Raw genomic sequence first — 13,473 nt, 5'->3', positions numbered from 1 at the left:
TGTGGAGTTACATGGGTTGCTTATTCATATGTGAACATAAGAAAGTTATATCTAATTCTTTCTACTATCTTTCCTATTCCCATTCCCCCTCTCTTCCCTTCATTCCTCTTTGTCTAATCCAAAGTACTTCTATTCCCTTCCCAAACATTGTGAGTTAGCATTTGCTTATCAGAGAGAATATTTGACCTTCACTTAATATTTGACCTTCACTTAGCATAATAGTCTCCAGTTCCGTCCATTTACTAGCAAATGCCATAATTTCATTTCTATTTAAGGTTTAGTAATATTCCATTGTGTACATATACCACATTTTATTTATCCATTCATCTGTTGAAGGGCATGTAGGCTGGTTCCATAGTTTAGTTATTGTGAATTGAGCTGTTACAAACACTGATGTGACAGCGCCAATGTAGTATGCTGATTTTATCTCTTTGGGTATACACCAAGGAATGGGATAACTGGATTAAATGGTGTTTCCATTTCAAGTTTTCTTAGGAATCTGCATACTGCTTTTCATAGTGTTTGCACCAATTTGCAATCCTACCAGCCACGTATGAATGTACCTCCCCCCCCATCCTCACTAACATTGTTAATTTTATTCTTTTTATTTTATTTTATTGATTCTGATTTGTTATATGTGATGACAGAATGCAATTCATTTCATATTATATAGAGAGAGCACAATTTTCAAGACACTGATTGTACACAGAATATTTTCACACCATTCGTATCTTCATACATGTATTTAGGGTAATGATGTCTAACTCATTCCACCATCATTCCTACCCCCTTGCTCTCTCCCTTCCCCTCCCTCCCCTTTGCCCTATCTAAAGTTCCTCCATTCCTCCCAGGCTCCCCCCACAATCACAATTATGCTTCTGCGTTCTCATATCAAAGAAAACATTAGGCCTTTGGTGTTTTGGGATTGGCTTGCTTCACTTAGCATTATATTCTCCAACTCCATCCATTTACCTGCAAATGCCATGATTTTTATTCTCTTTTAATGCTGAGTAATGTTCCATGTGTATATATACCACAGTTTCCCTATCCATTCACCTACTGAAGGACATCTAGGTTGGTTCCATAAGTTAGCTATTGTGAATTGTGCTGCTATAAACATTGATGTGGCTGTATCCCTATAGTATGCTGTTTTTAAGTCCCTTGGGTATAAACCAAGGAGTAGGATAGCTGGGTTGTTAATTTTATTCTTGATAATTTAGGCTTGCATTTTTGTTTAAAATGTTAATCAGTAAAATCAATCCAAAAGAATATCAGTCATCCTTATTCAGTTTGTTTCATTACTTTATGTTCCTACCTTCCTTGAGCTCTGATTATTTCTTCATTCCATCTTCTATTTTCATTGATTATAGTTCAAAAAAAATAAATGTCATTGCTTTCATTTTGTAGTACCACAAGTTTAGAAACCAATCACCTAAATACTCATGATTATTTGCTTATTATTAGCAGTATATTAACAGTTCCATTTTCATAATTACCATCTTACTTTTTAGCATGCTTATTTTAAATAATATGGTAATGGAATAGTAGTCCTCCATCACAGCACAAAATTTTACACTGTGGCTATTTTGTTGCTCTTTCAGCCAAATAAAACTCTGTCTTCTATTTATTTAAAAGGATTCTTCTTTCTCTCATAAAATCAAAACATGATAAGTACAAAATCCAGCCTCAATGTTCATTCAATCAAGATAAAATTCCTAATTTCCCTTTAGTTATTGTTAAATGCTTGTCCTTCCCAGGCACAGCTACATCTACCACAAGCTACAGGGAACCACCAGTGTTCTGTGTTCTGCTAAGCATGCTGGGATGCTCCATGAATACTAAGTGGTGAGGATATACAGAACTGTAACCAAGGAGCTCAGACAGGTCGTGAGGCAGCTAAGAGCCAAGTCAGAGCTGCATTAGCTTCAAACCATGACATGACATTACCATCAAAGATGCCAAATGCTATGGGAGGTTAAATGGTCCCACAACATCCACCTCCCAGTTCTCACAAATACCCTAAAACGTACAGAGACTTTTATGCACAACTCTAGAGGGCACTATTCACATAGTCACGCTGCCTATCAGCTCTATGAGCTTGCTATCTCTAATTGTAGTCCTACTTTTTCTATGTTCTCCCAGTTAACTTTGGTAGAGACTTAAAAAAAAAAAAAAGGAATGCAATTAACCAGAACCCTACATTTCCCAGCATTATCCCAAGATTACAAAAGCTACTAATGGAAGCTCAAGCAAGCCTCAGAGACACAGTCTCTGCTTTCAAAGGCTGTCAGTCTGAAGCTTTCAGATCTCTTAAGAAGCTTGACTTTTATTTTCAGATCTATTAAGAAGCTTAACATTTGCTTATGTTACTCATGGCTACTAAAGACCATAAGGTCTAGAATATCACAAGATGTCACCATCACACAGCCTATAGACATAAGTCCTGTGAATATCTGGAAATTCAGTGAGTATATAATTATAATGATTGATTTCAAACCTGTGCAAGACTGGCACATAAATGTATATAGATCAGAAAAAAATTATAAGATTGTGTCCTTATTTTGGTATTGGAAAATGTGTCATAGCCATATATAACTGATGCAGATGTCTACACTAAAAAACCCCACAATTCTATTTGAGTTCATTAGTCTCACAAAGGCTAAGTAGGTAGCCCTTTGGTTAACTGAATAAAACAGTATTTTTGCAGCAGCTCCATCTAGTTTTGCATTTTGTATTAAGTGTTAATTAGAGTAATCAATCAAAAAGAAAATCTATAAATTGGGTCCTAAAAATCTGTAAGATTGTGTCCTCATTTTGGTAAAAACAGTATTTTTGCAAATCAGAATAGAGAATTAGTTCTTTGAGAATATATGTATCCAAGATTGAAACCACTCAAAAATTAATCAAGAAGAGCTATGTAAGCTTAATTTACACATAAAGGAAATTCAAATCCTGAGAATCCCTTTTTATAGATTTTTTTAAACAAGGAAGCATATTGCTCAATTAGATCCTATTATCATCCTGCATACCCACTGAATGCCAGAAAAAGATGAGAGAAAGTTAGAAGCTGTTAGGCCTTCTTCACAATGGAGCCATTAATGACTCCTCAGCTCCTGGACTAATGTGCCAGGACAGATTCTGTCTTGGTCTGTCTTTTTCTTTCTTTATTTTTGCAATTCTGGGGATTGAATAGAGTCTATGCCAGGTAAGCACTCTACCACTGAGCTATATCCCCAGCACTATCTACTTGTATAAAACCTTTTGAATTTCCCTGAGAACATTTATAACTATCAATGATTTTTTTTTGTTTGTTTTTTTGTTTTTTTTGGGGGGGTGCTGAGGATTGAACCAGGGCTTTGTTCAGGGTAGCCATGTACTCTACCAACTGAGCTATATCCCCAGCTTGATCAATGATGTTTTTAAAAGGTAAAAAATGCACCCCCATCCAATACCTCTCTATCATTACTAAGCTAATTATTTTAATTTCCTAGAGGTTTAAGTGAATTATAATTTTATGTGTACTATTTAATTTTATGTGTAAAATTAATGAAATCTCAAACATATAAACTAGTTTTCCCCATAAAATTTAAGTATAAAGCTCACATAAAAAAACTCCATACTTTCCTCCATCCTCAAATCCAAAAGGATTTAAAGAAAACTAGTAACCATTTATCAATTAACAAATAAGAAATCTGTACATTGTTTCTTTAAAATATTTTTTTAGTTATCAATGGACCTTTATTTTATTTATTAGTTTTTATGTGGTGCTGAGGACTGGACACAGTGCCTCACACATGCTAGGCAAGTGCTCTACAACTGAGCCACAACCCCAGCCTCTGTACGCTGTTTTAAAAAGATATATCATAAAAGTCTCTCAGCTTTCTCCTCTCCTTTCAGCTACCACATTTCCCTTTTTCCTGTCTTTCCAAGGATACTGTATGTAAAATGCCATTTTCAATTAGGAGTTTTCTGAATTTTTTTTTATATTCATAAAAGTCATAAACAGTTCTAATTATTTAAAATGTGTTAAAAGTCATAACATTATAAGTGCCTTAACTTCCTTTTCCTAAAGCACTTTATTAAAGGCTCTCAGTTGCCTCACTCATACATCAGAGCAGCATTGTCAGTCTAAAATGCAACCCTCATTTCCGAATTCACTTTACTACTATTTCCTGATTCCCAACACTTAAGATCCTTTGTAATTAATTCCAAGCAAATATCACCAGGATCCAAAATAGGAAAAGAAAGTATAAAAAATATTCCCTAATTAAACTGGTCTTCTCTTAGCAGAGTCTTTGTTTTCCTTCCGTTTTGTTGAGAGCTCATCAGTGACACATCAGCTCTTGGTTGCCAGCAGTTAATTACTTGTATTATGAATGTGTTCAGGGAAGTTGGGATGAACTGTCTGATCCTACAAAGGGGGTTTCTGACCTGTTCTAGCCTGCAGTAAGCCGCAACAGATGGTTTGAGCTGGGGAGCAGTTGTAGAGTAGACTTGGGAAAGGAGGGATTTGGGGAAGGAGGGATTCGGACACTAGCCAGAACTCATATTTGATGATAATGTCAACAGGGAACTGCTTAAAATTTCTAAACAAGAGGGGCTGGGGTTGTAGCTCAGTGGTAGAGCACTTGCCTAGCATATGTGAGACACTGGGTTCGATTCTCAGCACCGCATATAAATAAACAAATAAAGATCCATCATCAACTAATAAGATTTTTAAAAAATTTTTTAAAAAGTCTAAACAAGAAATCATCAGAAATAATGGAATTATACACTAAAAAACATTTTCCTGCTATAAATTGGGAGGACATTGAGTGATGGTAATTCAGATTTAGAATTAGAAAGGCCAATTCAGAGACAGCTAGTACAATTTGGACACAGGATGATAATGTGGCAGCATGAAAATGTGGCCATTTTCAAAAAACAACAGAACTTGGTGACTAAGTAGAGATGGAGATTAGGAGAAAAGTGAGTCAATGATGACTGTGGTTTTGAGCATGACCAAGGGTGTGGGTAGCTCCACAGGCAACAGGGAAGTAAGAAAGGAAGAGTTAGATTTTTTTATGAGGAAGATGATAAATGTGGCTTTAGACATACTGTATTTGAGCCAAAAATGTCCAGTGGTAAATTGAAGATACTCAGAGCACAAATGAAAAAATGGGAATGGAGATTATATATACAAATTGAACATCTCTGTTCTGAAATATCCAAATTTAGAAATACCCCAGAATCTAAAACTTTTTGAGCATTAATGTGATAGAAGTAGAAAATTCCACACCTGACCTCAAGTGAACAGTCACGGTCAAAATGCTGGCACACTCAAAATGTTGCATAACATTACCTTCAGGTTAGAAGTAAGTTGTGTATAAAACATAAGTGAATTTTAGACTTAGACTTGGGTCTCATTTGCAAGATTGCTCATTATGTATAAGAAAATATTACAAAAGCCAAAAAAATCTCATGTCCAAAACATTTCTAGTCCCAGGTATCAATAATAACCAATTCTTGGCCAATCTTGTTTCATGCATATTTTCCCCCTTCCCCATATTATTTTGAAGCAAATTCCATACATGGAGATAGAGATTTAAAAGCATGAAGCATAGAAAATATATATTTGGGATGACCTCAGAGAACTTTAAAGCAAACCTTCTCATTTTTCAAGTGAGCAAAGCTGAAGATTTGAATTTTCCCTAATTTATTTTTTAGTTTTTTTGAGAGAGAGAGAGAAAGACAGAGAATTTTTTTAAATCTTTATTTTTTAGTTTTCAGCGGACACATCTTTGTTTGTATGAGGTGCTAAGGATCGAACCCTGGCCAAACGCATGCCAGGCGATCGCGCTACCGCTAGAGCCACATCCCCAGCCCCTCCCTAATGTAAAAAAAAAAAAAACCAAAAAAAAAAAAAAAAAAAACTAGTGGAACTATATAACTGGAACCCGCTTATTTGCAAATATCTTTGCCAAGTTTTCATCTGAGATTAAATGAGAAAAATAATGTGCAAATTTTTCATAAAGTTAAAACTAAAGAATTGCTATTTGTAAACATACTATAAAATTAAACATCTGTCTTATGTTACTGAGTCTAGTAATACCATATATGCCAGATATTATAATACGTAAGTATAAAATAAGTCCTAACTCTGACAGCCAAACAAGAGAACTGTGTTTACTTATCATTATTTGACTTTTTCACAACAAGAACCCATCACCACTGGGGTCATTCTAAGTATGCCTTGAAGATAGACAAGAGTCCTGTCTGTCCAGAGTCAGATTAATGCATGCTGCCAGGAAAGTCACCTTGGATGACTTGTCACCTCTGTACCATACCTACGTCTGTAGAGTCATTTTTGTTTTGATTGTAGTAAGGGCAATAGGAGGTATATTATATGCCTTCATGAAGGAATAAACACTTACATAAGATAAAGTATGAAGCCAAATTGAGAGCTTAAAAACCAAGTTGTATGTAAATCATTCTCCCTGGCAATGGAGATGGTGAAGAGAGCTGATGGCACTACCCATCCCTCCCCCACCAAGGCACCTCTTAAAAGGAACTTTACATAAGCAATTTCACTTAATTCTCACAGTAAAGCTGAGTTAGGGGCTTTTCCCCCCACAACTATCTCATTTGTGAGCTGCCTTAAGGAAGTGAGAGTTGCAGAAGGAAGGTCAGCCAGGCTCAGTCAATGAAGAAATTTACAGTGAGGGTGGCAGAAAATGGGATTAGAGGAGGGTATACTGGGACAGCTCTGAGGACAGTGAGTGCATCTGTGGGAACAGAAGCCAGACTGCCAGAAAATTAAGCTGACCAATTTAATAGGTTACATTATAGTCTAATATTACTTATTTTTATTTAAATATGGTCTCCTGTAAATGGTAACTCACAAAGTCATCTTATTTTTCTGGTTATCCCACTTTTATTTATAAACACGTTTGAGCCTAGTAAAAAATTGCCTTGGTCTCTAGTAATCATTATCAACATTTTCAAGACACTTAGTATGTGTTAGGTACCATGTGAATGCTGTTGAGTTCAGCCTTCCAAGGTACCTTTGCTACAGCACCCTGGAACCTTAAAGTTGCTCATCTTTGTTCCCTTAAAATCAAACGTACTCACCACGTTACAGCAGACATACAAAAAGAGAGCCAGAGACTGAAGGATCACATACTTTGGAGAACCTCTGTCCCCACAACCCTTACTCCTTTGGGCGAAGACAACACTAACAAACTATCAATGCAGGACTTTTGCTGAAAAATCTTTCCCACGGCCCCTCAAGGAGGATGCTGACCTTATACAGCTTGTTTAAATGTCAAATTTTGTATAACTACTGATCACCTAAATTTCTCAACTAATTGAATGCTATCAGACTTTAAAGAAATATATTTAGATATATCAAAATCAAACACCAATTCCAGTATTTAAAATTATTGAGTTTGCGAAGTGACATAAACATAAAACTACAAAGCAACATTAATACAACTTGACATGACTTTGATAAGTAGCCCAAATTATTAAGTATATTAAAAAATTGTTAGCTAGGTTGAAAGAAAAACAACCAAGAATAAAAACACATATTTCACACTCTTTTAAGAGTGGTTCTAACCATTTTTTCCCAATGTGCTTGTGGCATGTTTCCAGTTCTGATAGTAGCTCTGAGAACTATTTATTTAAAAAGAAATACTTTGTCCAGATAAGAAAATTATTTAAAAACTCATTTTTTTACTTTGTTTTTAATGTGAGAATTAAAAAGGGAAATAAATACAATATTGCTTTACGTGTTTTATTAAGTTAAAAAATCCTATCTTAAAGATTCTGTTTCATGAACATTATCATTTACTCAAATTACACAGTAATAATTTATAGAAATTCTGCTGAAAATATGCAACAAAACTTATTCAAAGTGGCATAACAAATCATTTTTGAGAATTACTTTTATCATGTTTTCTAATAATGTCCATGAGATTAGCTCCCGTAACCACATCGTTTTGTGTCTGTTTATCTTTCTGCTGTTCCTTTCTCTTCTGGTCGTGAAGGTAGGGGGAATTTAATAACTGTGGAGGAAGGATAGATCCTGTGGGCTTTACTCTTTTTGCAATATCCCAGAAGAGTCTTTTTGAATTGTTATTGATGAAAGTAATTGCTGTTCCATTTTGACCTAATCTCCCCACTCTTCCAACCTGAAATAAAATGCAAAAAAGACATTTTCAAAATGCTCACATAAAACCTTAATGTCTCTTGAAAGAAAAATGAAGATTATTATTTAAAGAGGATTTGCTAAGATTGACATTCATTCAGATAGCAGTTTTTGAACTGTGTGCCTCTGCCACCAGCAATATTATTAAAGAAACAACCCAAGTAAAAAACTGGAGTGATCACATATAATACAAGTAAGTATTGTTTGTGAAAATCGTGTTTCAGTTATACCCGTGTGTGTGGTAGTTGTGGTGGGAAGAAGGTAATGACAAAAATATTTCTCACTGTGGATGGGATAAGGTAAAAAAATTTTGGAAGCCTTACATCAACAACAAGAAGACTGGGCTGGGGCTAGGGTTCAGTGGCAAGAGCACTCGCCTAGCACACGTGAGGCACTGGGTTCAATCTTCAGCACCACATAAAAATAAAATAAAGATATTGTGTCCACCTAAAACTAAAAAGTAAATATTTTAAAAAACTATTTGCTTTTGCATACTAAGTACCTGATATGTTAGATTTAAGTGGATTCATTCTTTCATAGTTATTCTTCACTTTCACAGAATTAAATGGACACATATTTGTAATGAAAATCCACAGTAAGACCCCAAATCTACTTGTCTTCAAACATAAAATAAAAATATACTCTTCAGAAGGAGAAATACAATCATTTCTGCTCTTAAATTGAAATGAAACCTATATTTAATGCCCAAATCAATAGATAGTTTCTACCTACCAATATAAAAAGGCCTTTTTAATACTGTAAAAGAAGCAGCCTCTAAAGAGCTTAAAGGGGGGAGCTGGGGTTATGGCTCATCGGTAGAGCGCTTGCCTAGCACATGCGACGTCCTGGGTGTGATCCTCAGCACCACATAAAAATAAATAAACAAAATAAAGGTATTGTGTACAACTAAAAAATAAATATTAAAAAAAAGAATTAGGGCTGGGGCTGTGGCTCAAGCGGTAGCACGCTCGCCTGGCATGCGTGCGGCCCGGGTTCGATCCTCAGTACCACATACCAACAAAGATGTTGTGTCCGCCGAGAACTAAAAAAATAAATATTAAAAATTCTCTCTCTCTCTCTCTCTCTCTCCTCTCTCACTCTCTCTTTAAAAAAAAAAAAAAAGAATTATAAAAAAAGAGTTTAAAGGGGTAGTCTCTAGGAATTGAGATTGGGAGAAGTGAGGGAAGTGAATATGATATAGTGTTAGCTTTAATTTTTACCTGATTTGCTTAATTATACTACCTAATTAGTCCAATAAAAATAAAAACTAATATAAAGATAGTTGTAACCCACAGGAGAAACTATTTGCAAATCATATCTCTAATAGGACTTCTAGAGTATACAAAAATCTTTTATAACTAATAATAATTACAACAATTTTTTAAATGGGCAGAAGATTTGAACAGACATTTTCCAAAGAAAATATACACATAGCCAACAAGAACATGAAATGATGTTCATTCAATACCATTAGCCATTAAGGAATACAAATTAAACCATAAAGAAATACTGTATAACTACAAGGATGACTATAATAAAAAGATAATAATAACTGCTGACAAAGGATGTAGAGAAACTGGAACTTTCATATACTATTAGAGATATAAAATTGGGAAGTCAATTTTTTCTTTTTTGGTGACACTGGAGATTGAACCCAGGGGTGCTCTATCTCCATACTTTTTATATATAGCTATATCTCCATACTTTTTAAATTTTATTTTGAGACAGGATCTCACAGAGTTGTTGAGGCTGGTCTCAACTTGCCATCCTCCTGTCTCAGCCTCCCAAATTGCTGGATTACAGGCATGCGCCACCACACCTAATGAATGAAGCCACTTTGGACAATAGTCTGGCAGGTTCTCAAAATGTTAAACATGGAGTTACCAAATGAGCCTGTAATTCCATTCCTAAGGTACTAGTCCAGTAGAAATGAAAACATGTGGACACAAAAACTTGTACATCAACATTCACAGAAGCATTATTCATAGTAGCCAAAAAGTGGAAACTTTTGGCTAAACATCCAGCAACTAATGAATGAATAAACAAATGTATTATACCGACACAGTGGACCATTACCTGGCAATAAAAAATGATGTACTAATATATACTACAACATGGGTGAACACTGAAAACATTATGCTGAGTGAAAGAAGCAAGTCACGGAAGACCACAAACATGGGTGTTTGCAAAAACATTATTTAATAAACTAGAAATATTCATTCATCAATAAAATAAATAACAGTAAATAAATAACAGTATGTACACACAACATATTACCTTGCAGCTATCAAAACAGAACAAGCCAGATTAAATAAGAACATTTAAAGAGAAAACAGTGTCTGCTCATACAGAAAGCACTCAATACACATTAACATTTATACCTATTATATGTGCTGATAAGGAAAGATACCTAAGATATATTTAGTAAAGAAAGAAAGGCACAGAACAGTTGGTATGATGTGGTCCCATTTACGTATGTGTGGTATAAACATGTTCCTATATGCATATGTATGTGTGTATACACATGTGAGTAGATATGTGTGTGTATAAATATGCGTGTATAAGTTTGTATATGTATATACATGTGTGTGTATGAAATTCCTTTTTTTTTTTTTTGGTACTGAGGATTTAACCCAGGTGTGCTTTACCACTAACCTACATTGCCAGCACTTTTTATTTTTTATTTTGAGACAGGGTCTCACTAAGTTGCTTAGGGCCTCACTAAATTGCTAAGGCTGGCCTCCAACTTGTGATCCTACTGTCTCAGCCTCCCAAGCAGCTGGGGTTACAGGTGTGCACCACCATGCCTGGTGAAAGTCTTTTTTTTGAAAGAAAATACACTTCAATTACTTGAATAATCAACTCCTGTAGGATATTAATTCAATTCCCTGATGTGCAGGTAAATGAGGTGGTGCCAAAAAATAAATAAAAAAAGAGAAGTACTTCTATATTATAAGTAAAAATAAAAGAAACAATGTATTATAGGCACTAAAAGCATTTCCGTGGATGATTCAAGCAAATGTGGTATTCAAAGATGATTCTAAGAACATCAGAGAAAGGCTTCATTTGGCAGGTTTGTAAGTGATGCCCGAGAAGGAAGACAGGTAGCAGTCAGTAAGATAACGTGGCGCTAAGAAAAGGCTCTATTTCTGCTAGAAAGAGAAGCTATTGTTACCTTTGGCAGCAAAGGAAAGGAATGAAACTTTAAAAGGTGAAAGTCTAGAACCAGTAAGGATACAAAGAGGAGATGAAGACAAGATTCCTAAAAAAACAAATACTTTAAAGGATCAATTTTATTTTAATCAAATATATCAATTTAAAACAATCTTTCAAAACAGTTTTCTTTTCTGATTATAAAAGCCATTAATATGCTCAATGAAGAATAAAAAGAAATTTAATGTCTAAATTTTTTAAACTAATATTTTATGTAACTTACCTCCAGTTTTTTAAAAATGTATTTTAAGCATATACATAGCTAATGAAACCAAAATTTGGCTTATATTCATATATGTTTTAGGAACAAACATGCATAGTTTTCTGTCCTGCCTTTTTTTTTTTTTTTAACATAACACCATACTGACAATGCCCTCTCCAAAAAGATCATTAACAAAACGGTGGTAACAGAACTTTCCTACCTGATGCACGTACTCATCCATACTTGAAGGCATGTCAAAATTCACCACCAGCTTAACACTGATCAAGTCAAGGCCTCGTCCCAGGACCCCCGTGCTCACCACAACTTCATAGTCTCCTTCAAGTAATCCCTTTCCAAAACAGCAACAAAATTTATTATTCAGAATTCATTTTATGTGGTTTTATGCAATTCTCATGCCTTTTTTTTTAGAGAGAGAGAGAGAGAGAGAGAGAGAGAGAGAGAGGGAGGGAGAGAGAGAGAGAGAGAGAGAGAGAGAGAAGTTTTTTTTAATATTTATTTTTTAGTTTTTGGTGGACACAATATCTTTGTTTGTATGTGGTGCTGAGGACTGAACCCGGGCCGAATGCATGCCAGGCGAGCGCACTACCGCTTGAGCCACATTCCTAGCCCCCTTTTCTTTTTTTAAAATCTTACTTCAATATATTTTTGCAATGTCTTTCCAATAAACAAGTCTTCTCATATCTTCTCATATCTGAAACCTACACCATGGAACTGACTCTATTAATTTATTCAGGCAAATCTTTTTCAGAAGCAAACCTGCTCTGCTCTAGGTCAAAGCGTCCTGACTTCAGAAATGTTGAATTCTAATTTAGTAATCCATTTAGTACAATTCCTAGAGAACAGGCTTACTGTTCCCAAAACACAGAAGCCTGAGCAAGAGGAATAATTAACTTCATGATCACTGCTTGCCTGATGTTCTCACAGTCATTAAAAAAAAAGTCTGCTTTAAAAACCAGCTAGTAACATGTTATCTCTTGAAAGTGTGGCACAACAGATTTACTGCAAAGAGAAGATCCAGTATTTAGTGTCAAACCTTCAATATGTTTTTCCTTTCCATTTGTGACTTCTCTGAATGTATAGATGTGCTTTTCAGACCTGTGACTTTCTGAACTGCCTCACTCAACAGATCTGCTCCTAGTCTGCAGTCTACAAATACCAGCACTGGAGGCTTAAAGAGTTTCTTATCCTGAAAAAATCAAAAACATTTAAAATTATTCACATAACATAATTTACAATGGTAGGCTTTTCTGAAAGCATTAGTACAAGCTAATTATTGAAAGGTTTATAAATATATAAATACATACTATTAAGGAGATAAAAAGGTATCTTCTGTTAAAATGAATATTTTCTTTAAAATATGCATAAACAGAAGCCAATCTTCCACCCCTCACAGTTTTCAATCATTAATACTGAAAATGTATATTAAAAAATTTAAGTGTAATCAGCATAGTTCTAAAGGCTTCTCATGAGCCAATACAAGCCATATTTAACTCAATAATGTGTGTGTAATTATGCTTGTGCATATTATCCACTTCACAAATTTCTGTTTAAATCAGCAACAGTTAAAAATTTCTCAAGGACAGAGGAGCCAAGAAATACTAAAATTTCTCAGAAAAAAAAATTCTTGATGATAATTTGATATATAAATACTTTTCTATAACAAGGGTAAGACAAACCCACCCTGCATCAATATAGCATGTTTTCACAAATAAAAATTTATTTGATCCTCACAGAATTCTGACAGATAAAGCAATTCATTATTAAACATCCACCAAATTCCTCAAAAAGTTGAATCTAAATATCACTCCCTTTAAGAGCTGTGAAAAAGTGCAAACACAATCTACAAAAC

General features: G+C 34.7%; 1 protein-coding gene across 6 annotated transcripts in view; it reads right to left on the bottom strand.

Moving 5' to 3' along the window:
* Positions 1-7,755: 7,755 nt before the first annotated feature.
* Positions 7,756-13,473, bottom strand: part of Ddx59 (DEAD-box helicase 59) — a 28,793-nt gene continuing 23,075 nt past the window's right edge. For 5 of the 6 annotated variants that reach the window (XM_026397146.2, XM_026397147.2, XM_026397150.2 and 2 more), the window contains 3 exons: positions 12,658-12,810; positions 11,824-11,952; positions 7,756-8,171 (listed from right to left, as the gene is read on the bottom strand). In XM_026397146.2, the coding sequence (XP_026252931.1) occupies positions 7,908-8,171; positions 11,824-11,952; positions 12,658-12,810 (546 nt within the window). In that variant the 3' untranslated portion in view covers positions 7,756-7,907. The remainder of the gene's footprint in view (positions 8,172-11,823; positions 11,953-12,657; positions 12,811-13,473) is intronic. The other variant, XM_026397151.2, reaches the window with a different exon arrangement.

This window comes from Urocitellus parryii, chromosome 9, assembly GCF_045843805.1.
Source record: "Urocitellus parryii isolate mUroPar1 chromosome 9, mUroPar1.hap1, whole genome shotgun sequence".
Taxonomy (NCBI): domain Eukaryota; kingdom Metazoa; phylum Chordata; class Mammalia; order Rodentia; family Sciuridae; genus Urocitellus; species Urocitellus parryii.
The sequence above is the reverse complement of the archived record's forward strand: the minus strand, read 5'-3'. Positions and strand labels throughout refer to the sequence as shown.